This window comes from Podarcis muralis, chromosome 2, assembly GCF_964188315.1.
Source record: "Podarcis muralis chromosome 2, rPodMur119.hap1.1, whole genome shotgun sequence".
NCBI classification, from domain to species: Eukaryota; Metazoa; Chordata; class Lepidosauria; order Squamata; family Lacertidae; genus Podarcis; species Podarcis muralis.
The window spans coordinates 43,552,961-43,576,141 of record NC_135656.1 but is presented as its reverse complement, the minus strand read 5'-3'; the positions used below and the strand labels follow the sequence as shown (position 1 = coordinate 43,576,141).

Below are 23,181 nucleotides of genomic sequence, written 5' to 3'. Positions count from 1 at the left end.
CTAAGGTTACTTTGTGAGCTCGCTCTCCCAGCTTATCCACACTTCCTCTCATCCTGCTGCTAAAGAGCAGATTTTCAATTGGAAAGGAGCGGGGCAAGGGGGAAACTGCTTGGACCCATGCCTTGAAAGTGTGGGTCATGCAGAAATCTGCAGGAAACTGCTTGGACCCATGCTTTCTATGCATGACAGAAGTGAAAGTGTGGACTAGCCCTTTGTCAATCTGCTTACCAGTTAAGAAGACTGCACTCCTATATCCACTTACTTTAGGAAGCCCCATTAACCACAATAGAACTTCTGGATAGGCATGTATAGGTTTGTACTGTAAATCATTGTTTCTGACTGCAGGGCTACAAGGCCTCTCCAGGTTATGGTGATGTTTCATTCTTGCTGTAAGAAACACCTCTTATGTCAGTGTCTCATTGACACATTTTTCATATATCCTTAAAGTGTCATTCCTGTAAGACAGGCAGGAAAGGGAGATGCAGGAGGACATATCTTCTTTGTTTTGGCAGAAGGGCTTGTTGAACCCACACTTGTTTCCTTAACATATGAACGGCTTGGAAACAGAATCATAGAATTATACGGTTGGAAGGGACCCCAAGGGTCATCTAGTCCAACCTCCCGCAATGCAGGAATCCTGCCCACAGCCGTCCCAACCTTCTGGTTAACAGCCAGGCACACTGATGGCCCATTGTGCCATCATATGACTAATATTCTCCTTTGGTTTCGGAAAGTGGATCACTTCCCTACCTACAACTCCTTACACTCTTAAACTGAAACTGTAGAGTCCTGCAATTCTTTTTTTACAAACAAACAAACATTGAAAAGATCATTTGGAGAAAATGTTAGTTTTATACATTAATTTGTATGTGCTCGTGTGTTTACTTTCAGCATAGCTCAGGGAAATCATGCCAGCTCAAATCTGCTTCTCTGTTAATATCTCAGGGCTAAAACAGATGTAATAAATGCTACAGAAATCCTATGGATATTTACTCAAAAGTATGTCCCTATTGGACTTATTCCCAGGTCAGTGTATTATTATTTGTTGTTGTTGTTGTTGTTGTTTTAAGCAGAAATAGAGAAGAGGCTTTGGTTTCTATTGAAGTTTTCCAATTATTGGTACCAATTCCTTGATCCCTCCCCCCCCCCAACACACACACACACACACACACACACAGAGAGAGAGAGAGAGAGAGAGAGAGCACTGTTATTAACCCCAGGGAGGAAAGTTCACAGGCAATGCAGGTACCTGTTGTTTTTATTGCAGAGCAGCTAATAAAAAGTACTGCATTAAAATAGAAATGAAAGTTAAAGGATCCAGTTGTGAATTTGCCTTATCTTCAGCCCTCAGTTAATCAGAATTTCAGAGGCTCCTGAAACTGGATCAGACTCTTGATCTGTCTAGGTCAGTATTACTGACCGGCTGCAGTTCTCCATGGTTTCAGACAGGAGCCTTTCCTAGCCCTAACTGGAGATGCCAACGATGGAACCCAGGATCTTTTGCATACAAAGCCCATGCTTAACTATTGAGCTGTACCCCTTCTTCCATATTCATATCCATATGAAATCCATATTCATAATCCCAGCCCAACAAGGACAGGTCATCTTGCCAAAGTTGCTAGAGAGATACTGGTGGAGACCCCTGAGAGAGACAACCCCAGGTTGTAATGTCAGGAAATGTGATGTGGAATACTGTGGGCCTTCCTAGGTCAGTGGGGCCCATCTTGACCAATGAGGATTGAGAAAGGTTAGTATACCTATTTTTCTGGCTGCTTTAGTCTGGGACTGTTTGCAAGCTTCAGGACTTCCATTTCGCAGAAGAGGGCCCTAGGTAGCCTGGCAGCTTGTGAAGCCTTAGTTCTCTGATGCCCTTGAGTCTCAATGCACATGCAGCTGCAGCCCTTCAATACTCGCCTTGTGTTCAAGGCCCACATCCAGCAAAGAGCTCTTGCTCATGGCTGAGAGGAAGATGGCAAACCGCCAGGAGTATAGTTGGTCGCACTGATCAGCCATGTGCAGGAGGAAAGCAAAGTCGTTGTAGACATCTGGGATGCCAAGAAAGTGACTGTCTTCTCGCATTTGCTTAAAGGAATACTTCTGCAGCGGCTGCCGCAGCAGCCACCACAGCGGGTAAGCCCCCACCACCCCATAGAGGAATACCAAGAACAGGTAGGTCACCATCAACTTCTGCAGAATGAAAGCCAAGCTGTGGTTACAGAGGAAAACAGAGTAGCCGGTGAGGTTCTCTGTGTCCAGCCAGCAAACATGTTCAAAGGAGATGGCTCCTATGCAGTTGGAGGTGTAGCCCAGCACAGTTAGGATCTTGGCAACTCTGAAGATTGTTTGTCCCATGTAGACCATATAAATCAAGCTGGCACCTTCAGCATGTGCCCTGAATCTGCAGATCTTCTCAAAGAGTGCCCGGCCCTGCTCCCTCTCCTTCCAGTCAAGGATAGGAGAGGATGAAGGGGAAATAAATTGTTCTTGACACCCTCTAGTATCCGTGGTTTTGGGTAGGTCTAGGAAATTCTGGCAGACCATTTCAGAGACGGCCTTGATGGTCCAAGGGGACTCGAAGCATTTCATGAGGATGGATAAGAAGTGTTCGATCTTTGAGGACGTCTTAGGGTACCTGAACCAGAAGTTGCTGCTTGCCATTAAAATCAGTGAGTTGACAAGTGCTAGGTAAGGAAAATACTTGGAGAACCAAGGCAAAGCATTCTGATAGCAGACATGGTTTATGTACAGGTACTGCTGGTAGTCAAGGTTGATTGGGCGTCCACTGTTTTCAGCAGAAAACTCTTCACTGGTGGCACTGTCCATAGCTCCAGGCTTGAGCATAGCTGCTGTGGTTTCATTTAGCTTGTAATTCAGTGGCAAGCAGGTCATATGGTCAACAGAAATCAGCAGAGTACCTGAGAGGAGAGAGACCATCAGCATCGCTACTACCAAGTAGTCCATCAGGACATCCCACCAAGGCTTTAGAGTTTGGAACCGAGCGTGGGCATCACCGAGGAAGGTCACTTCTGTCAGGTTAAACATCACTAGAAGCAAATGGTAAGTGGGAATTGAGTAACATCCTTGGCTATTGCACTGAAACAAAGTCTGCATGTTTAGCACATTTAGCTAGTGCCACACACACACACACACACACCTAAATTGTGAGCAATACAAAGTTACTCGGAACAATATAAAAAGTTAAACATTGAAACTGTTCAGCGATAAATGACTAAAATACAGAACTGGTCACACTTCAAGGAAGGCTTGGTTAAACAGAAATGTGTTTGAAATTATAAAACAGAAGGCGCTTGCATAATGCACATTGGGAGGGAGTTCCATCGTTTTGATGCTGCCACACTGAATGCTCCTCTTGGTAGTTGTACAGTGGGCATTGTGTGGCACTATTGATAGCGCCGTCATTGATGAACAAAGTGGTCAGGCATTACCCAAACTTAGAGACAGTACAGTTATGGCGAGGCTTTCCATACTAGGAAAGGCTTGCCTTAACCTGTTGAGTTTCTGCCTGCCATACAGCTGCCAAAGACACAAAAACCTCCTGTTTCCTGAGTGTCAACCATAAACCAAAGTCTAGGCTGCCATCCTGCACCCACTTACCTGGGAATAAGCCCCAGTAAACACTAAGAGACCTTAGGGAAGATGCATCCTGGCTGCTCCGGGGGAAAGAAGGGCAAACTAAAGAGAATCCAAAGACTAGAAATAAGACAGGCAGAAACAGGAAAAGTGTGCTAAAGGACAGGGGGAAACAGTAGATCTTTAGGATCCCAGGGATTCCTAATGCCTGGTGTCTAAACAACACATTTATCAATCACAGCTTCATTTGTTGGTTAAAAGCATTGACAGGCAGCAGCCCCCATCTTGCAGAAATCACTTAGAAGGGTACCTGCATGTTTTGCTTCATAACTTTCCTGGAAGGCTAGAGCCTTACTTTTTTAAAAAAAGAAAAAAGATGAAAGCTCATAATTTTTCCTCCCCCACCCAGGGGCACCAATGTGGGCAGCAGGGCATCTGTGGATGCTGAGTTGGCAACTGCCATTCCAAATGTAAAAAAAATAATAATAATCTAGGGCAGGGAGGGACTTGTAGCCCTCCACTTGTCACTGGTCTTAGGCTGGATCTAGATACATAAAAAAAAGTGTTTCAGGAAAACGTGTTGTAAACAACATAGTGGGAAAGCATGTTGGCTAAAAACGGAATTCCACAGTGCTATCTGGTGTCACAGTGTTATAACACATATAAAACACCTTTTCCTTACTAATGTAGATGAGTCCTCAAGCTCCTATCAACCCTTGCCACTGAGGAGTCTGCAACAACATCTGGAGAGCCACAGGTTTCCCACCCCTGACCTATGGACACTTAATTTTTTAAAAATAACCCTGCTTTTTTTACTGCTATTGTGGCTTCCTTGTTATTGTTTTTAACATTGCATTTTAGTTTGTTTTTGTTATTATTTTATCCTGCATGCTGTCTTGATTATGCTTTTGGCGCAGAAGAGCAGGATATAAATACCTAATTGAATAATAAGAATAATTGCAATGAGATGGAGTGGCTTGAAAAAGATTCAATACGTGTTTTTTTAAAAAAAATTCTAAGAATATAATTCATATAGCCATCTGCCGAGATGCTCTCCAAGTCATAAATAGCAACAACACTTCCTTACTCACAGTTTCTCCTTAGATCCTGTAACCAGACTTCGCTTTGTGGAAAGCGGAAAGATGGAAAAATGCCTTAAGGCCGTACAGAGGGTGGTTTACTCTGTGGCGTTTAGGCAACTTTCCATTTCCCCATCTTTGTTTTCCACGTCCTACAGTGGATCAGGCAAGTGGGAAATGGCCTAGGCTTAATGATATCCTACTCTGAGTAGATGGAAGAATTACTGTTACCTGAAGTTGAAAAGCAGAGATACCAATAAGTGATTTGCACATTTGTGCTAAAAGTTGTTTGTGAGAGGATCTAATCCTGGTGTCTCTGAAAGCAGTTGTTGCTTTAGATTCCAATTCCTTTTGGCTGTTGCTGCTGAAAATGTTGTTGTTTGTTCAGGATACTCGGGGTTCCTCCAGACAACCTGTTTATTCAACATTCATCCTGATCATAGCTGTCAACTTTTCCCTTTTCTTGCGAGGAATCCTATTCGGAATAAGGGAATTTCCCTTAAAAAAAGGGAAACGTTGACAGCTATGATCCTGATAAGCTTACACAATAGTTGGTCAATGTCTGATCTTCATTGAGCGTTTGTTCTGATTTGTTTATGGGGTAGTTATATGACAAAGAGTATTTATCTTACATTTACCCTTATTTGCATGCAGGGTGTTTACGTGTCATTGAACCACCCTTAGACCTGCAAGAATAGGGTGTTATACAAATTTAATAAATAATAATAATAATAATTCACTCACCCCACACTTTTGAATGCATTTCCCCATCACTTTTCAAACTGCGAAAAGTCCAAAGTTGTTTATTTAAAGTGGATTTGTGACACTAGGATGACAGAGGGTTGCAATCCACTTTAATTGTGCAAACCTAAAGTTCCAGTATGTGTGTGTATCCCTCCCACAAAATATCAACAGTTTGGGGGCACCCTAAAACATCCACCAAGAAAACATGCACTCCCAGACACTTAGCCTTGAAACAGAACCACTTCACTGTTGCTAGATTTGCAGCAGGCTGTCCTTAAATATCATTTAGAAGGGTGGTTTTAGCATGCATAGACACAAGCATTTTTTTTGGCTGTGGTTATAACACTGGCCGTGGGTTACATGCCAACCTTCTCTCCCTCTCTGACTTCCTTATCCCATTTGGCATCAATTCCTCACCTGCAGGCGGTTCTAGAACTCTTCATGCACAACCTCTGCTCTTTTCTCTCTCGTCTGCAAGGATCTTTCTCTCCCAGACCCTCTCCTTTGCTTGTGCATTAAGCCTTCACACCACACTGTACTCAGTGCAAGAGGCTTTATTCCGTTTCCATGGCAGCTCCAGGCAGGACGAAAGGACTGGAGGAAGGAGGAGGGAAGCAAAACCCGTTGCTCGGAATTCATTTGCTTGCAAAGGGATTGCTACCAGTTGTGACAAACTCCCTCACTCACACTTCTTATTCTGTCTTCTGTAACTCACAGTGGAAAAATGTGAGAGAGGGGGGAAGGAAGGAAGGAAGGAAGGAAGGAAGGAAGGAAGGAAGGAAGGAAGGAAGGAAGGGGCTAAGCTAAGACCACTAAACCACTAGAGAACTCCTCACCCACAAAACATAGTTCCCTGCCTTCATTTTCTCTTCATAACAACCCTGTGAGGTAGGGAAGGCTGATAATAACAGCCATAAGGTCATCAGGGATGGGTGGAGTGGCTTGAGCAAGAAATCTGTTCCTGCATTACACAACTTTGAAATAACGAGGCTAAAAGATTTTCAGAATGAATCAAGGACTAATTGAAACTTTGAAGAATGTGACGCACATGGAAATTCTAGCCACACAGGAGAAAGGGAAGGGCACGCAAGTTGATACAGGTCAGTTTGAAGATCCTGGTATAATACCAACATGATAGCCATCACAGCATACTGGCTCTTGTAGACTGCAAGCTCCCTGGAGGCAGAGGCCTGTTACATGGCACCCACTGTGTGTGCACAAACCAGGACTCCCAGCAGACTGGTGTCTTAATCTCTGCAGCACCAGGACTCTGCTTTAACTGCATGTTTGGCAGGCTGAACTCTGCTTCAACGATATGTAATACTGGTCTACCTGAGCATTCAGTCATGCGATCCTCAAAGGCCAATCCCTGTCCACTAGGCCCAATAAAGCCTTAGCCCCAGGCTGAGGGACTCTTCTCTGTTGTGATGCCTGCACCCTAAGCTACTGTCCCTGTTTTGGACCACCCACTTGTTCTTTCTCAGCTCCCTCAGCTTCTCTAGGTCCCATAACAAGACCTGAAACCTGACTGACTCATGTCTTTTGCATGTATCAGCTGGTAGGTCCCGCCCTTTCTGATGTGTGGTCAGAGTTGGCACAGATGCAATATATTTTGGTCAAGGTTTTATGTACTGTATTCCTTGATTCAGTTTTGCAAAATCTCTCCTTAAAGTTGCATTATTTTTCACTTGTGCAATACAGGAACATAATCACCCACTCTATCCACATAGAGTCTTGTAAGACCTGACTCAGCCGAACAATGTGGTTGGTTGTGATCCCAGAAATCTGTATGCTGTGAAGACTGGTAAGGAGGCTTAATTCCATATTAGGAATAGAAAGTGGCCACCTATTTATTTATTCCCTTTAAAAATGTATAACCTTCCCTTCCAAAAGGAAGTCTGCAGCTAATTGATCACATAGGAGAGCAAATCGCAGTGGTGCGTAGGCTGAGTCTTCAGTGGGGTTTGAAGAATCGGCTATTTGCCTTATACCTGAAAAGCCTTGTCTAGTAGAGTTTGAACACCCACCACAAATAAAAGTACATTTTATGATTGCTCTTTGAGGTGCTTGAATAATTTTAACCACTAGGTGGCATTAGGCCAATGAACCTAGTGACATAGCACATAAATGTTTAAGCTGCAACAATCTTCTGTGGTTTCATACACAGGACCCCTATGTAATCCAAACAAGTATTTGGGGACCTATTCATTCATTCATTCCATACATTTGTATGGTGGTAGTGCTGCTGTTGTGACCCACCTTAGATCAGGCAACCTGGTAGTGAGTCCCCAATCCACCAGTAGAAGGCCTCTGATCGAAGAGAGAATATAAATCTGTCGGGTATCCAATACTGGCATAAGTAGCTACTAGAGCAAATGATCCAGTCCGACATCTAATCCATCATGTCTGGACCCTTTCAGTCATTGCCCATATCAAAGGCATTGGAGGTACATAGTGACAATCCCAACTATTTCTGACAGACTCCTCTGTGGTGCAGTGCAGTGTTTTCCCAAACTCCTTGCCTGAAACCTAAGGTGGTGTACTGCTTAGACGATAATTTATTACATTTGTATATTGTCCTTTGCCCACATATCTCAGGGCAGTTCACAACCTAAAAATACAATATAAAAGCACAGAATACATGATAAAAACAAGAACAAAAAAACCCCACAAACCAATAACCCCGCTCACTCCCTCCCACACACAATTTTTAAAGGGGTATAAGATGTCAGTCAGCCCAAGGTCTGGTTGAAGAGGAACATTTTTGCTTGGCATCTAAAAGTGTATAATGAAGGCACCAGTTGAACCTCCCCGGGGAACTTCAGACCTGGGCAGGGAGGGAGAGATGCAGGCCCTTCACACCTCTCCCTAGGCCATGCCTCCTCCTGAGGCCACGCCCTTCATTGGCCCTCAGGTGTCTGGTTGGAATGTGGCCTTGAACTGTGTTTCTCGCTTGCCTGGCTTACTCCCAGGTGCTGGGGTTAGGATTGCAGCCTCATGGTCTCTGCTCAAATGGGTCATCTTCTGAGGCCCATCTCTAAGTGTTTCAACCTATTTAGGTTAGACTGGTGGCGATCAGAGAAAGGAACTTTTCAGCGGTGGCACCGCATTTATGGAATGTCCTCTCCAGGAAGCCCAGCTGGCACTTTATATCCTTTTAGTACCAAGTACATGGGAACATAGGATTCTACCTTATACCAGGTAGGGCTCTTTGTCCATCTAGCCCAGTAATGTTTACTCTGAGCAGCCGCTCAAGTAGGTGAATCTTTCCTATCACCTGTTATCCTTCACCTGGAGACTGAGGTGGCCTTTTGCATGTGCTTTACCACTAAGTTATGCCTCCTACCCAATTAACTGAAGATCTCTTACATTGACTCTGGCCTTTTACAATGTTTTACATCTGTTTTAATTCTGCTGGCGTTTCTTCTACACCCCCCCCCAATGTTATTTAAGTCTTTTAAGTACAGTGGTACCTCAGGTTAAAGACGCTTCAAGTTACAAACTCCGCTAAGCCAGAAATAGTACCTCGGGTTAAGAACTTTGCTTCAGGTTGAGAACAGAAATCACACAACGGCGGCACAGCGGCAGCGGGAGGCCCAATAGCTAAAGTGGTGCTTCAGGTTAAGAACGGACCTCCAAAACAAATTAAGTTCTTAACCCGAGGAACCACTGTAAATGCATTTTGCCAGGAAAACAAAAATGTGAACTGCCAAATAATTACTTTGGTGCATGCTCATGTAAACACCAGGCCTCCCACCACAGTGTTAACACCATCAGTGTTATTCATGCTACTAAAGCATGTTCCTGCACAATAGGCCTGTTTTACAATTGGAACAGCCTCTTCCAATTTTATGGCCTCAGAAGCACTCCCAAAACGCAGCTATGTTGGTTGGTTTCTCCCAGTGAGTCACATAGCTGGTTCTCCTTCCCACCCATTGCTTCACATTCCCACCCATCTCCTCCTCCTCCTCTAACCACCAGGGCATGAGGAATGAGGCCTATTGTGCCATTCCCAGGTATGAAGAAGCATTGGCTGGCTGGTTGCCTGGTTGCCCCAGTGTAGGGCACAGCTTGCTCCTGTCAAAACCAAGGCTCAGCAGCTGAGTCCCAAGGACTGCTGGTAAGACTGCAAATAGATATGGCTGTCTCCTTGCCACCTTTCTATTTGGTCTTATGAATGTTGACTCAAGTGCAAGTGGGATTTATTCCCGTTATGTGTGCAGAGGACTTCAGCCTTCATTGTTCAGCAGGCTCTGAATTTAGGACTTCATTAACCAAAACAATAATTACCAGGGACTACTGCAACCTCTCCCTTATTGTGCAAGTTCCCTCAAGCAACTAGTTCTCAACAAATGGAAGGTGAAATCATTATCCAACCGCCTCTATATATTCAATCTGGCAGAAGACATATGAACTAAACTATTTCGGACCAGATTGTGAGGTTTCTAAGGACAAAGCAACTCTATGAGCAAAGACAAGTAGGGGTTAGGAACATTACACACACACACCCAAAAGAAAGAGAGAGAGGGGGGGAGGGGGGAGGGAGCGCTAGCATAGCATCTGCTAAAAGTGTGCACTATTGTTTCTTAATGCCATGCATTTCAGCTCTCTCTTATTTTTAATAAACTTTTTCTAAACATACTTTAAGTGGATATGAAGCAGTCTGCTGCCAACAGGTAGGATTCTGAGACCAGCTTTGAGTTGCTTTGCCATTGAGGAAGCAGGGTCCCTTTTCCAATGGCTTTTACATGCCCCAAAGTGCTCTGCAATCAGGTAAAGCAGGAAGAGAAGGCCAGGTTATGGCAGGCCCAGAAGAGTCTGCTTGTGTCTCAAGGGGCTATAAGAGAGCTGAGACCCAAAGGGACGAAACAGAAGCCAGCCCAAGCCACCTGGGAAATCAGCTCAGCCAACTTGAACCAAAGGCGGCAGTGGGGGGGGGGGAGTGTCCCACATCTCCCTTCATGTGCTAAGCAAAAGGCACTTACCTGCCTTGATTACAGAAAATGGGTAGAAAGAATGTCTGTGCTTATAGGAGGAGTGAGAAAGCAACTTCAACCTATGCTGGGATTGGAATATGTGGAGAACTGATTAAAGGCTCCAGGGGGAAATGAGGTGGCTTTTCATGAGTGGTAGTGAGGATGGGTTTTCACAGTGCAGGATTCCTCCTCTCTTCCATGTGTGGTGCTCACTGAAATTACGTGAGAAGGTAATGAGAGAGGAATTGAGTTCTGAAGAGGATCTGAGGTGCTAGGCTCTCCTAGCCTGAAGAGGGAAGAGATCTGAACAGCCAGAAAGTTCAGCTCTAGCACTCAAGAAGAACTGATAAACTAATGTCACCCTGATTAGAATGTGACAAAAACAGAAACCAGAAGGGATTAAGGTATACATGCATATGTACACAGACACACACAAACGTAAGAAGATTCCTTACAGTCAGTGGTATGTGAAGGCATTGTGCTCTGGCCGTCCAGTGCTAAGGAACACAGCCCTTCTTTGAACAAAGAAGTAAAAGGAATTAGGCTATTTCCCTGTTGAAGAGTTGCCTGTCCCTGATTCCCCACCCCATGATATATAGGAATTTGAAACCGCAGAAAAGAAAGTTTTCTAATAAGCTCAAAAGATGGGCTTTGTAAGCTACAGGCCTGCGAGCTGAACACATTGATGAGGAGAAGGGAACAGAGATAGGAGTTTTGAACAAAACAATCCCGCAAAGCCCCAGGGCATTTCACAAAGATACACCAGTACACAACACATGTACGAAAATAGCTATAATGATGATTTGGTCAGGTGTAGCTGTGCTTCCGCCCCCGCCCCAATGGACAATTCCTGTGGTCTTATCCATTCAGAAAACAGGGTTGTTTATTTTTTTAAAAGTCACTTTCTACTTTTGCTCTTTGTTGTGTCTTTTCAATTCCTTTGCTCCCTTATTAGGGTGAAAAGTTCCCATTCCCTCCTTGGTTCCAGCCGAAGATAGAACTCCAGCCAGCTCCCCCATTCAGTCCATGCTTGGACTCAAAGGGGCCAACACATGAGAGGACACCCCTGTCCCCTTTATCATTCTCCTCATCACTGATCCTCCATTTTCTCCCTAATTTCCAAAGGCAACGCCTCATAAAGACTGCTCTCCACCAGCAGGCCACTCCGCTTGAGCACTGGGCACTGGCCAATCTCCAAGGGAAGGGCCTGAAGGGGGTTTCCTCTCAAGTCTAGCGTGGAGAGCAAAGGCAGCCAACTCACGCGGTCAGAGAGGCAATGCAGTTTGTTGTGTCCCACTTTGAGAACCCGGAGCTGCTTGCAGAAGAAGATTTCATTTGGCAGTGCCTCTAAGGAGTTGTGAGAAATGGCAAAATGCTGAAGGCTCTGCAGGACTCCCATCCCAGGGGGAATGACCTGGATATTGTTATAGGAAAGGTCCAAAGTGTGCAGCCTAGAACACTGGAATAGTTGGGAAGGGAGGACCTCAATGCGGTTATGGCTGAGGTCAAGCTGCTCTAAGGTCTTGAGCTTGCGGAAGTGTTCAGGAATGCTGGAAATGTGGTTGTGCCAAAGTTTGAGGCACACCAGCTTGCGGCAATGCTGGAAGCTGATGATCTCCGCAATGGACTGCAACTGGTTATCCTTGAGGTCCAACTGCTGCATGTTCACCAGGCTGAAGACAGCATGGGGGATGCGTTCCAGGTTGCAGTTTATCAGCTCCACTTCTTGCACAGAGAAGAGCTTCTTGAGGTTGTTGAGGGTCACTAGCTTAGTCCCATCATTGTAGATCCTGAGCTTCTGCAGATGGGCGGCAACGTCAGACACGCTAGGTGGCAGTTTTGAGATGTTGCTGTGCAGAGTCAAGGTCTTCAGATTCCTCAGCTCACGCAGGTTCTCCAGAGTCCCTGCCCGGCCCATCTCTGGACTGAAAAGTCCCGAGATGTGCAGCTCTTCCAAGCCTCTCAAGTTGTAGGTCCATAGTGGTATATCTTTGATGTCATCAAACTTGACAGTCATTACCTTCAGCTGCTCACGGAAGAACATAAGAGAGGTGAAAGAGAGCTTGACGGGAGAGTTGATCAGCGTGAGCTCCTGGAGCTGGGCCAGCTGAGTCACTGAGGGTGGGAATGTCACATCTTTGAGGAGCTCCAGCTTCAGGGACTGCAGCTCATTCAGCTCAAAGGTGGTGTCAGGCAACCCTGGTAGCATGAAGAGATGGAGCTCCAGCCGGCCTTGGGCGTTGGTTTGCAGCTTCTGCCGCAGTTTGTCCACCGTCCACTCATGACTGAGGTTGATCTGCTTGAGTCTGAACTCGCTGACCTCGGAAAGGAAGACAGCAAAGCGCTTGGAGTAGAGGGAATCATACTGGTCAATGAGGTGGAGCATGAAAGCAAAGTCGTTCTTGACGTCAGGAATGTCGCTGATGCCTGTCTCGTTGCGTGCAAATTGAAAGGAGTACTCTTTCAGCGGCCGGTGAAACAGCCAGTAGAGCGTGTAGAGACACGTCATGCCGTATATGCCAAGGAAGCAGATGTAGCAGATGGCCAGTTTGGAGAAGAGGTGGGCTTTGGTGTGGTTGCAGCAGAAATGGTCATAGCCCGTCATGTCCTCCATCCTGACAGTGCATGGCACAATGAAGCTGATATTGGAAACCAAGGCTGCATTGTAGGCAATGATGACGAGAAACTTGAAGACTTTGAGAACGGTTTGGCGGATATACATGGTGTAAAGGATGTCTCCTTTTTCAACGTGGAGCCGGAACTTCTTCACCTTTTCAAAGAGAGCCTTGGCCTGCTCCCCTTCTTTTTTGTCCAATAGGCTAACCGGGGAGGACTCTGAAACCTTCTTTTCTGACACCGATCCCCCGGGGGGGTTGAGTTCAGCTGTCTCGCTGGGAGCACTGCTTTTCCTCCTCCGGTACCCCTTCTCTAAGAATGCATTTTCCTGGTTATCCCCAGAGACTTCAGAGATGGCTCGAGTAGTCCAGGGCGAGTCAAAGCACTTGCTCAGGATGGAGATAAAATGCTCAATCTTGGAACTGGTCCCAGGAAACTTGAACCAGAACGAGGTGCACGCCATGAAGATGAGGGTGTGGATGACCACGAGGTATGGGAAGTATTTGGCATACCAATGGAGGGCCGTCTCATAGCACATCTGATTGATATAGCTGTACTGTTGGAGGTCTAGGTTGTTCTTCAATCCATTCATTCGCTGGTTGGCAGAGGGTCCTATTGGCTCAGAGACATTGGCCCTCTTTTTTGTGAAATCTTCACAAGATGCACCAGTGAAGGTTGTGCCATCAGGCACATGGTTGGGAAGGCAGATAATCTTATCTTGTGTCACCTGTCACATCAGGTTAGGAAAGAGAAGAGAAGAATATGATATAAAACAGAGGCTGGTGGTAGAACGCAACAGCTTATATGAGGTGGGGATGAACAAGGAAAGCCGTGAAGTGGCTGAATGGACTGTACCTCTTCATATGTTTTTTAAAAAGTCCCTGCAGGTAGAAAACTAGCATAGCAAGGAGTGGGCTGGTCTAGAACAGCTCTTTCTGATGTGCTGGTTTCACTTTTAAGGAGTTTTTGTTCTACGTGTTATTAAAAAAGGCATCCTCCCCCAACTGTAGTCTGAAATGACAAAGTCTAATATCTAATACTGCTTAATGTGTAGTCAAAATGGACCTGATTTAAATGAACTGATAATCTAGTCTTAATACTAAAGGGACCAAGGGGAAATCTGCCCCTGTATAAATCTGCTAATAACTCGTCTGCATGCATTTTCTATGCTGTGTCAGCCATAGGGCTGCGTTTTCAATACTGATTACAGAATGAGGGGTTATATGAGACATGTCTTATCTTTCCTTCCCAAGGATCTAACCCTCTGTAGGCTTCTTTGGATCTGAGGAGAGTTATGATAAAGCATTGGCAAGAGAAGGTGAAGTCATGGCACAGAGGTCCTTCCCAGGCCTGCTTTGGTATATATCACCTAATACTTCATGCCCTTTCTGTAACATAGGATAGAATCTTAAAAGTTGTGGCTCCCATACCTTCTTCTCTGTACTAAGGCTGCATGAATACAGTAAACTCAGTACTCAATCTCTCATCTCTGCCATGTAGGAGAGAAGTCGGTCTTCAACGTTTGGAGAACAGAGCCTCCCTGCCTAAGTTACTGAGGCTGCACAGTGCTAGGCCGCCACCCCTTACAAGTGGTGGGCTGCAGAGAATCCAACCCCCCAGGCTGTAGAAGTTGACCACTTCTGTGCTAGGGTCATTTCCACCCTTGCCCAGACTGCCCCCAAACATTTAGAGCCTTTTCTGCCACGGGCAGTGGAACATCACCCCAAGATTCCAATGATTCCAAGATTCCAACTCTCCTTCCTTGGAGGTTTTCAAGCAGACGTTGGATGGCCATCTTTCACGGATGCTCTAGCTGCGACGCCTGCATTGCAAGGGTCCTTTCTAACTCTACAATCCTCTGATTCTATGACGCCATGGCAGCATCTAGGCACTGCGTGGGCTCCCCCCATACTCACTCACCTGCAAAGTGCAGCCAAAAACTCCTATCATCAGCATGGCTATGGTGATGTACTCGGCCAACACGTCCCACCATGGCTTGAGAACCTTGAAAGCAGGCTGCTGGTCTGTGAACTGCTTGAATTCGGCCACCGGGATCATACTGCCTGCCAAAAGACAGTGAAGGATTAGAACAGTTTAGACAGTGAAGGATTAGAACAGTCACCTCTCACTTTTAGCAATGCTCATGGGCTGGCTGCAGGGCCTATAATCTCTCCCTGTTCTTGCACAACCTAGGTGTCCTTTGTCCAACACACATACACCACTGGGACAATACCATGTACATGAAGAGGGAGTTGTCTTCTAGATTGGTGCCTGCCCTAAAACACTTTAATAGCCAGTGTTTACACCGGACAGAAAACATAGCCAAATTCTGGCATCTACTGCAGTAGCATCTCTAGGCCCATAAGGACCCCTTGCAGTGCTTTGACATGCTACTTCCTCTTTCATGGGCCAGCATCCACATCTCACAGTGAGGCAGCTTATCTCAAAGATCAAGAAAACCCATTGTTTCTATATGGCTGCCACACCCAGCACCGAAGCAGGGAAAGGCAGGGCTATCTGGTCAGCAACATTGCTGCAGAGGGGACTCACCCAAGGATTCAAGAAACTGCCATTCCTCGCTTGTGTTTGCTAACATATTTACGGTAAATACACAGGAAAAATAGAAAAATACAGATAGCAACGCTGGCAACCTAACAGCCCCCCAAAGTGATGATGCTTATAGGTTTTATTGTGGTAGTTTGAAGTACAAGCCTATGTGGAAGCAAATTTTTATTTTTAGGACAGGTATTTTTTTGTAGGGTCTGGTATTGAGAGTTGAACAAGAGAGGTATATTCATAGTTTGGACCCTGGTCTTGGGGATAGAAGGACCAGACTCAAGGCCACATGCATCTGCCTGGTATATGATGCCACTGGGAATATAATGCCCAATAGTGTCACACTGGAATAACGGGATCAGTGTTGTCTATTCAGATGATCCCACTATGCTACCAATTATACTGCCTTCTATGCAAGATTCTCAGAGATGTAAATGTGCAGCCATGCCTTCTTCATCGAGGAGGCCAAGACCTACTCACTCACCCAAATAGAGTACTCATGGTGAAGATGGATCTGGCTTCCAACACCACCAGGAGAAAATCTAATCTTTGAATAGACTGGTGTAGGTATGGCAATCTCCTTGCTATAGCTTATGCAAAATTCCTTCGTCTCCTCTCTTTTGGTTTAGGATGGGATGGCAGAATCAGGAGTTACATGTGTATCTGTCCTCTGGATGACACCTTCTGCAGAAACCCTAAAAGAGCAACCTTCACAGCTACATTCCTGCCCAGCACCTAGACTCTGGCACCATAGAACAGAGCGGTCTCTGAGATTCTGGTTGCTATAGTAGTGCTCTCGCTACACTGGCCTGGCCAAAGATGTTGGAGGAGCAGCATGGAATGTGCCAAGGAGAACCAAGGCGGTGGGAATGTTAATCCTGCCTCTAAAGTCTAGTGTTGCCTCAGCCCTACCAAAATCCAGAAGGAAGATACTCTTTGGCAGTATGATCAGAGGGTGCGATCTGTTTTCATCTCCCTTTCTGTTTATCTAATGACCCCCAACACTGACTTCTCTTCTCTTGGTAGGCATGTAGGATCTGCCTCTGATGGTCCTTGATTGCTCTGTGCTAGTCATTCTATCGAAGAGGAACATAAACGGAAACTGCATGGGCAAAATTCAGAACAGCAGAGGGCAGCATGGCAGCAGACTGAGCCTCCATGGAATCTGGGGGTCCCTGAATGGCTTCATCAGTTTCACCACACATAAACTGTGTGTAGATGGCTGTGGCTTCTCAGTACAATTGCAGGTTCCCAACAGTGTGCAAACAGTGAAATGTGTAAATATGAAAGGTCAGCATGAAGTTTAGGTGTTGGTTAACTGGGGGCGGGGGAACCATGCAGGGAAAACATACTGTGCTTAGTACAGTACGGAGATTTTCTATATTATTTTTTTCATAACAATCGTAATTAATTGTGTTGCGAATCACCCTTCCTCCAACAGAGCCCAGAGTGATGCACAACAAAGGATAAACAACAGAATTACATCAATGATGAAAACAAATACAGAGCTAAAAGCAGCCAACTGATGTTTCTACCTCCATCTCCAGTTCTGAAACATTGCACTACTGTACATTGATACATATGCCTCAGATGTTTGATTTTATCACCATCTCATCTTCATCAAGCAGGATTCATCCAACTTGACTGATGAAGTTATAGTTCCAAAGTAAATAACACTTTAGAAAAAGTGTGAAAAATATGCTTCTCTCTAGACTCACCCCATGCCAACATTTCCTTAATCTAATTCAGACTCCCAAAACTATGTGGTTTAAGAGATGTCAAATTGGACCAGGATAGATTGACCACTGTCATCCATGTACTGGTAACCCTCTCCACCACCACCACCACCCGGATTGCTGCAATACAGTCTCTGTAGGGCTCGACTGTTCACTGGGACTAAGACTATCGCCATCATGTTATGCTACTGCAGAAAGAATTGCACTGGCTGCTGATGAGTTACCAAGCTAAATTCAAACTGTTGGTTTGAGTATACAGGTTGAGACTAGGATACCTAAATGATACTCTCACCTCTTGTATACCCAGCTGGTCATTGCACTCTGAAAGTGATGGGCTGTTCCATATGATACAGGAATTTGGCTTTTAGTATGGAGGTACCTGCTCTTTGGAATTCCCTCCCATTTACACATCAGGCAGGCACTGTCTCTATGGTATTTGCAGCGTCCATTGCAGACCTTCCTTTTATTAACAAGCCTTTTAAGTGGAGATCTTTTGTATTAGATTTGAAATCATTTTCTTGTTGATTTATTTTTTTTACTGTGAAATCACTTATCAAGATATTTTATAGGAAACAATAAATGGAAATGAATAAATAAATGTGGTAGACTCGCTTTGACTCGTCAGAGTCAGCCAAATGGTTTAACTGAGACAGGCCTGGCAGCAACTGGCAAGAGAGTCCTCCAGATCAAAGTCAATTTTGATGGTGGAAAGGCACTTCCACAAAGAGACTATTGAAAGCGAAAAAAGGTGTTGGTTTCCATTATCCTTCCCAGCCTTCCAAGAGTTGTAGAACTTGTTTTCTCACCGCTACTAACCTGTTACAAAAGATCATTGGGTGCAATTTACTAAGACGCTCCTCAAGTGCAAGTCCAATGATTAACAAGAGGGGTGTTGTTATTCATTGCACCAGGGGAGACACCCAAATCACCCCAAGGAAGGGCAACCAGGATGACCAAGTGGCTTGGAGCAACTTCCACATGAAAAAAGCTTACAAGATTTGAGGCTTTCTAGTTTCAAAAAAGGTCAAGTAAGCAGGAGACGTGCTAGATAGAATTAGGTATGGAGTCGAGAAAGTAGAAAGAAGTTATTCCTCCCTCTCACATATAATAGAACCCAGAGACATTCAATGAAGCCGAATGTCAGAAGATTCAAAACAAAGGAAAGCCCTTCTTCACACAGTGCGTAGCTAAACTGTAGAATTTGCTCCCACAAGATTGAGGGTTGGCCACCAACTTGGATAGGCAAATTTGTGGATATTCTGCCTCCTCTGTTGGCGTCAACATGCCTCTGCATACTTGTCTGTGGGAAACACAGGCAAGGAAGTTCTCTTGCAGGATTCCCATGGGCATCTGGTTGGCCAATGTAATGCTGGGGAAGATGGATCTTTGGCCAGAACCAATATCCCTCCATGGTAGATCATTGGTGCTGTTCCCCAACATCAATTTGTCTCCTGTTGCTAAGAGCTGGCTCATGCCCTTTCTTAGCTTCTTCCATAAGAACATGTCTGAACAGCTGAAACAGACACTGTCTGCATAAGGTTCTGGTTTCTATGAGCACCAAACCAGCCGGGTAATTATCTCTGAAGGTTACCATTCAGAGGAAGCAGCCAAGGGAAAAAGAAGGGGGAGGGGGTGAACAGAGGGCAAATCCAGCAATTTGAATAATCAAGCTTTTAATGGGACTTGTAAAATGTTCTGAAAGTAATGGAACTTATATAAAAGTTAATGTTATGAGTAGTAATTTTCCATAGAAAGATCTCTTGGAACAGAAATAGCTCCAGGGCATCCTAGCTACCAGCTCTTCTGCTCCTTTCTCCGCCCAGTTTAAAGAAAAGAAGTTTTTTTTAAAACAACAACAATATGCTTTGGTTCCCAAACTACCTGCCTTCCATTCTAATCTTAGATGGCGTATACCTTCCAAAAAAGAAAGAAAGAGTGGAGCACCCAGGAATTCTGCCTTCCAAATCCTTTCCCACACCTGCTAATCCCTCTGCCTCCTCCTGCTCCTTTCACACGCCACCTTTCATCCTCTCTCCACTAAAATACATCCCATTATTTATTTCATTTCACCTTTTTAAAAAAAGCCCCTTGGCGTAAAGCCGGGTTGGAAAACCTCATGCCTGCAGGCCAAATGCAACCCTTTCTATATGGCCCTTGGGACTCTATCCAGACCACACTTCTCACTATCCCTTCTTCACAGGAACGGCCTCTCCCCATATTAAACCATCCCGGACTCTGTGTTCATCATCTGAGGCCCTTCTTCGTACACCTCATCCACATGAGGTCCAGAAGGTGGCAACACAAGAGCGGGCCTTTTCTGCAGTGGCTCCCCATTTGTGGAATACTCTCCCCAGGGAGGATCGCCTGGGCCTTCATTACATATTTTTAGGCGCCAGGAGAAAACAATACTCTTCAGCCAGGCCTTTGGCTGATTAATATCCTATAGCCTTTCAAATGCATCTGTGGGAAGGGGGTTGTTTTGGTTTAATTTTTTTTACTATGTTTTATCTTGTATTTTATTATGTGAACCACCCAGAGATCTTTTGATGAAGGGAGATATACAAATTGAATAAAGAAATAAATAAATCACACTTTGAGGGGTTTTGCCTGGCTGGAATGTGTCCTTGAACTCTGATAATGCCTCCCGCCTGTGTGGATAAAAGGAAGGGAGGGAGGGAGGGAGGGTCTGCAGGTGCCTAGAGAGCGAGAGTAAATCAAGATGCGTTATAATTAGGGAGATTCTGTGCCAGACTGACTGTCCTTATCCCCCTACTTTCCAGTCCAGACTAAATACTTTCTAAATTACAGTCACTCCAGCGGCTGTGTGTCTACGTATTATCATCGTCAAAGTGGAAACAAAGCAGGAGGTATATCAAGCTGTGGTTTCATTGTCTCAAGCTGCATACATGCCATACATTTAAAACACACCCACCCAGAGAATCCTAGGAACTGTATAATAGTTTGCTAAGGGTGCTAGGAAATGTAGCTCTGTGTAAGCTACATTTCCCATGGTTCTTTTTTGTAGGGGTGCTTTAAATGTGCAGTGTGTAAATGTGTTTGCAGCCTTTGAATACACAACTGTGTGTGAATAAGCAGCTCCCAAACTCTGTCAAATAAGCTGAAGAGTCTCCCAGAAATAGGCAGATAACACTGAAAGGAATCAGAGAGCAGGAACTGCTAGCCAACAACTTCCCCCTGCAATTATTTATCTTTCCTATCAACTAGTTTTCCTTGCTGTTCTCCCCATACATTCCTTGGAAAAACCAGCCTGTAAGTAGAGACAAAGCAATGAGTACCTGCTTTAGAACGCTTGAAAGTCCCAGACTATTTTTCACCCAAGGAGCACAACATTTAGTCGGAGTTGGTGGTACCTAGTCCTCCCCTTACTCCCCTCACCCCTGCAGTTTGAGAGACACACAGAGAAAGAGCTCCTGTATTTAAAGATATTGGAAAACTCTAGCAGTGGCTTACTTTAAGCCGTGGTAGTTCTAAAAGTTCCCCACCACAGGAAGCCCATTTGCAATGGTTACATTTGGGTAGAAATGAACCATAGCATATTTAAAGCACATGGCTTCCCCTGAACAATCCTGTAGACTGTTGTTTACCTCTTAACAAGCTACATTTCCCAAGTAGCCATGTGCTTTAAAAGTACTGTATGGTGGGGCCAAAACAGTGCATACAATTAAAGAAGCATAGAATTGTCATCTAGTTCAACACAACCGGATCACACTAAAAGTCCATCTGGTCCAGCGTCCTGTTCTCACAGCCAACTGGATGCCCATGGGAAGCCCACCAACAGGAGCTGGTCTCAATGCCCACCCACCCCCCTCACCCTTGGCTACCACCACCCACCCAGGTTCACCAAGCCCATTTCCAGCGCCAGGGCTCATCCCTGGGGGCTGTGATGCAATATTAAGGAAGGAAGGCCCCTTTGTGCATGCGCAGGGTGCCATTCCAGCCGGACCAAATGGAGTGGGGGGGGGGAGCTTCCTAAACTCGGGAGCTACAAAATAAGCAAGTTGAGGAGATCTCTTCACCCAACGTTCCTTCATTTTCGAGTAGATCCTTCTAGCGCCCCCCTCCGCACCTTCCCACTCCATCGGTCAAAGGGGAGACCCCACCGCCTGCTAATCTTGCCCCCATAGTTTACCCGAGTGCAAAACGCGCCTTCACAGGGTAGCCATACGTGCACAGCATCTTCAGGCACCGTCGGTGCGCATGCCAGGCTCCCATTGATGTCGGGGGTCTAGGCTCGGGCATCACCTCGTCGGGACCTCATCCACACTCTAGGAACGGGCCGGGCCGAGTTAAGGCTACATGCTCGCTTTCTTGCCGCCAAGGTGGGGGGGGGGGCAATACCTCTAGCGGCAAAGTCAGGGCGCTGCCTAGGAAGTTCCACGAGGAGCCATGTGGGGATCCTTCCAGGTAAACATGCTGGCTCTGGCCGGATCTATAGTCCCCCTCCGCGGCCACACTTTCGAGGAAGTGAATGGGACACGCTTCGGTCCCTTTATGGGTCGATCCCGCCTCTCCCTAAAACCGACGTCCCGGCCTGCGTAAAGACGCGCACACTCACCGACGGTTCCCCGCAGCCGCTTGCCTGGAGTTTGTAGGCTCTCGCTGGCTGGCCCGGCCGCCCGGAAGCACCTGAGCCGGCTTCCTTGTGGCCACCTGCGCTAGGAGGCAGCGGCCCTTGCTGGCTTCTCCGGCGCCGGCGGCGGTGTCGGCCGGTACAAGTGGCGCCCTCCTCCAGTGCTGCCGGGCCCGTCCCTCCCCAGGCGCCCGGCGCTCCCGCCTCCCTGCCCATTCCCTCGAGCTGGCTTGGGGAAGGGAGGGAACCTCGCGCAGGGCGCCGCCGCCCAGCCAAGCACCGAGCGAGAGGAATCCGCCCCGACGGCCCACGCGAAGCGAGGAAGAGCAGCCCGAGACGGGCCCAGGCCGGGAACCACCCACTGGAGAGTTGCCATTTCCAACTCCTCTCACGCTGCCTTGGAACCTCCCTCAAGGATCGCTGGACGTCTGAAGCAGATTGGGGGGGGGGGCCGTGTTGGGACTGGTGGATTCTGGTGACCCCAAGTGGTGGCCGACATTCATGTGGATGTGGCAAAATGCAACAAAAGGGTTGGCTAACTCGCAGCCTCTTGACTCCTTCCACAGTTTGGAGCTATATCAGGAGGAAGTGAGATGGCATCTCAGCAAGATCCAAAGTGCATCAGCCTGGTCACCACTTGTGGTGGTGGCTTTGCCCTTCTCTGTTTATCTCAAACCACTGTAAGACTGCAATCCTAACCACACACACACACCCCTCACAACCTTACTGAGATTAAGTCACACTAAACGTAGCAGGACTTCTTTTGGAGTGAACACAGGGCTCGCCCACCATGAGGCAAGGATCCACAGGCAGCAGACCTGGCCTCCAAAAAATGCATTGCCCGCTGCTGCTGCCACAGTGGCATCAACCGCTGTGGTGCACTCCTTGGAGGATAGAACTGCAGACTCCCCAACAATAGCACACCGATAGTGGCCTTTTAGCAAACAGGAGGTGCTGTTCCTGATGTAGATCTTTATTCTCATCATAGAGTTGACAGGGACCCTGAGGAACATGTAGTCCACCCCCTGCAATGCAGGAATATGCAGCTGTTTCTTACGGGGATTAAACCTGTAACCTTGGTGTTACCAGCACCACGCTCTAGTCAGCTGAGCTATCCTTGTCAATGTCCACTTCTTGTTCCCTTGGGGGAGGAGGCATGCCATTTTGTGGTTTGCCTCAGGTGCCAAAATGTTTTGGGCTGCCCTGAGTGAGCACATCTGGGATTGCTGTGCTGGAGTAGACGCACAGGAGTGTAAGAGCACCTGTGTCGCTCAGCCTCTCGTGGCTGGATG

The 23,181-nt window shown here is 46.2% G+C and overlaps 2 protein-coding genes across 4 annotated transcripts; both read right to left on the bottom strand.

Moving 5' to 3' along the window:
• Positions 1–1,158: 1,158 nt before the first annotated feature.
• Positions 1,159–6,510, bottom strand: LOC114590809 (volume-regulated anion channel subunit LRRC8D-like). 2 transcript variants are annotated; one of them, XM_028717321.2, is made up of 2 exons: positions 5,832–6,510; positions 1,159–2,915 (listed from the first exon to the last, which is right to left on the bottom strand). In XM_028717321.2, the coding sequence occupies exon 2, from the start codon at positions 2,887–2,889 to the stop codon at positions 1,879–1,881; it is 1,011 nt and encodes a 336-aa protein (XP_028573154.2). In that variant the 5' UTR covers positions 2,890–2,915; positions 5,832–6,510; the 3' UTR covers positions 1,159–1,878. The 2 variants fall into 2 exon arrangements, with proteins under 2 accessions (XP_028573154.2, XP_028573153.2); XM_028717320.2 differs by having other exon boundaries at positions 1,159–3,044; positions 5,832–6,505.
• A 4,657-nt stretch (positions 6,511–11,167) lies between these two features.
• On the bottom strand, positions 11,168–22,282 carry LRRC8E (leucine rich repeat containing 8 VRAC subunit E). 2 transcript variants are annotated; one of them, XM_028717317.2, is made up of 3 exons: positions 21,875–22,282; positions 14,927–15,069; positions 11,168–13,733 (listed from the first exon to the last, which is right to left on the bottom strand). In XM_028717317.2, the coding sequence occupies exons 2-3, from the start codon at positions 15,062–15,064 to the stop codon at positions 11,481–11,483; spliced, it is 2,391 nt and encodes a 796-aa protein (XP_028573150.2). In that variant the 5' UTR covers positions 15,065–15,069; positions 21,875–22,282; the 3' UTR covers positions 11,168–11,480. The 2 variants fall into 2 exon arrangements, with proteins under 2 accessions (XP_028573150.2, XP_077780500.1); XM_077924374.1 differs by having other exon boundaries at positions 14,927–15,065; positions 21,875–22,258.
• Positions 22,283–23,181: the final 899 nt, after the last annotated feature.

Bases quoted from the DNA above. Each gene is read 5' to 3' on its own strand.
- LOC114590809 (XM_028717320.2), bottom strand. From the start codon at position 3,042: ATGTTTAACCTGACAGAAGTGACCTTCCTCGGTGATGCCCACGCTCGG.
- LRRC8E (XM_028717317.2), bottom strand. From the start codon at position 15,064: ATGATCCCGGTGGCCGAATTCAAGCAGTTCACAGACCAGCAGCCTGCT. The intron at 13,734-14,926 runs GTGAGTGAGTAT...CTGATGTGACAG, and splicing joins TTTTTGGCTGCACTTTGCAG to GTGACACAAGATAAGATTAT.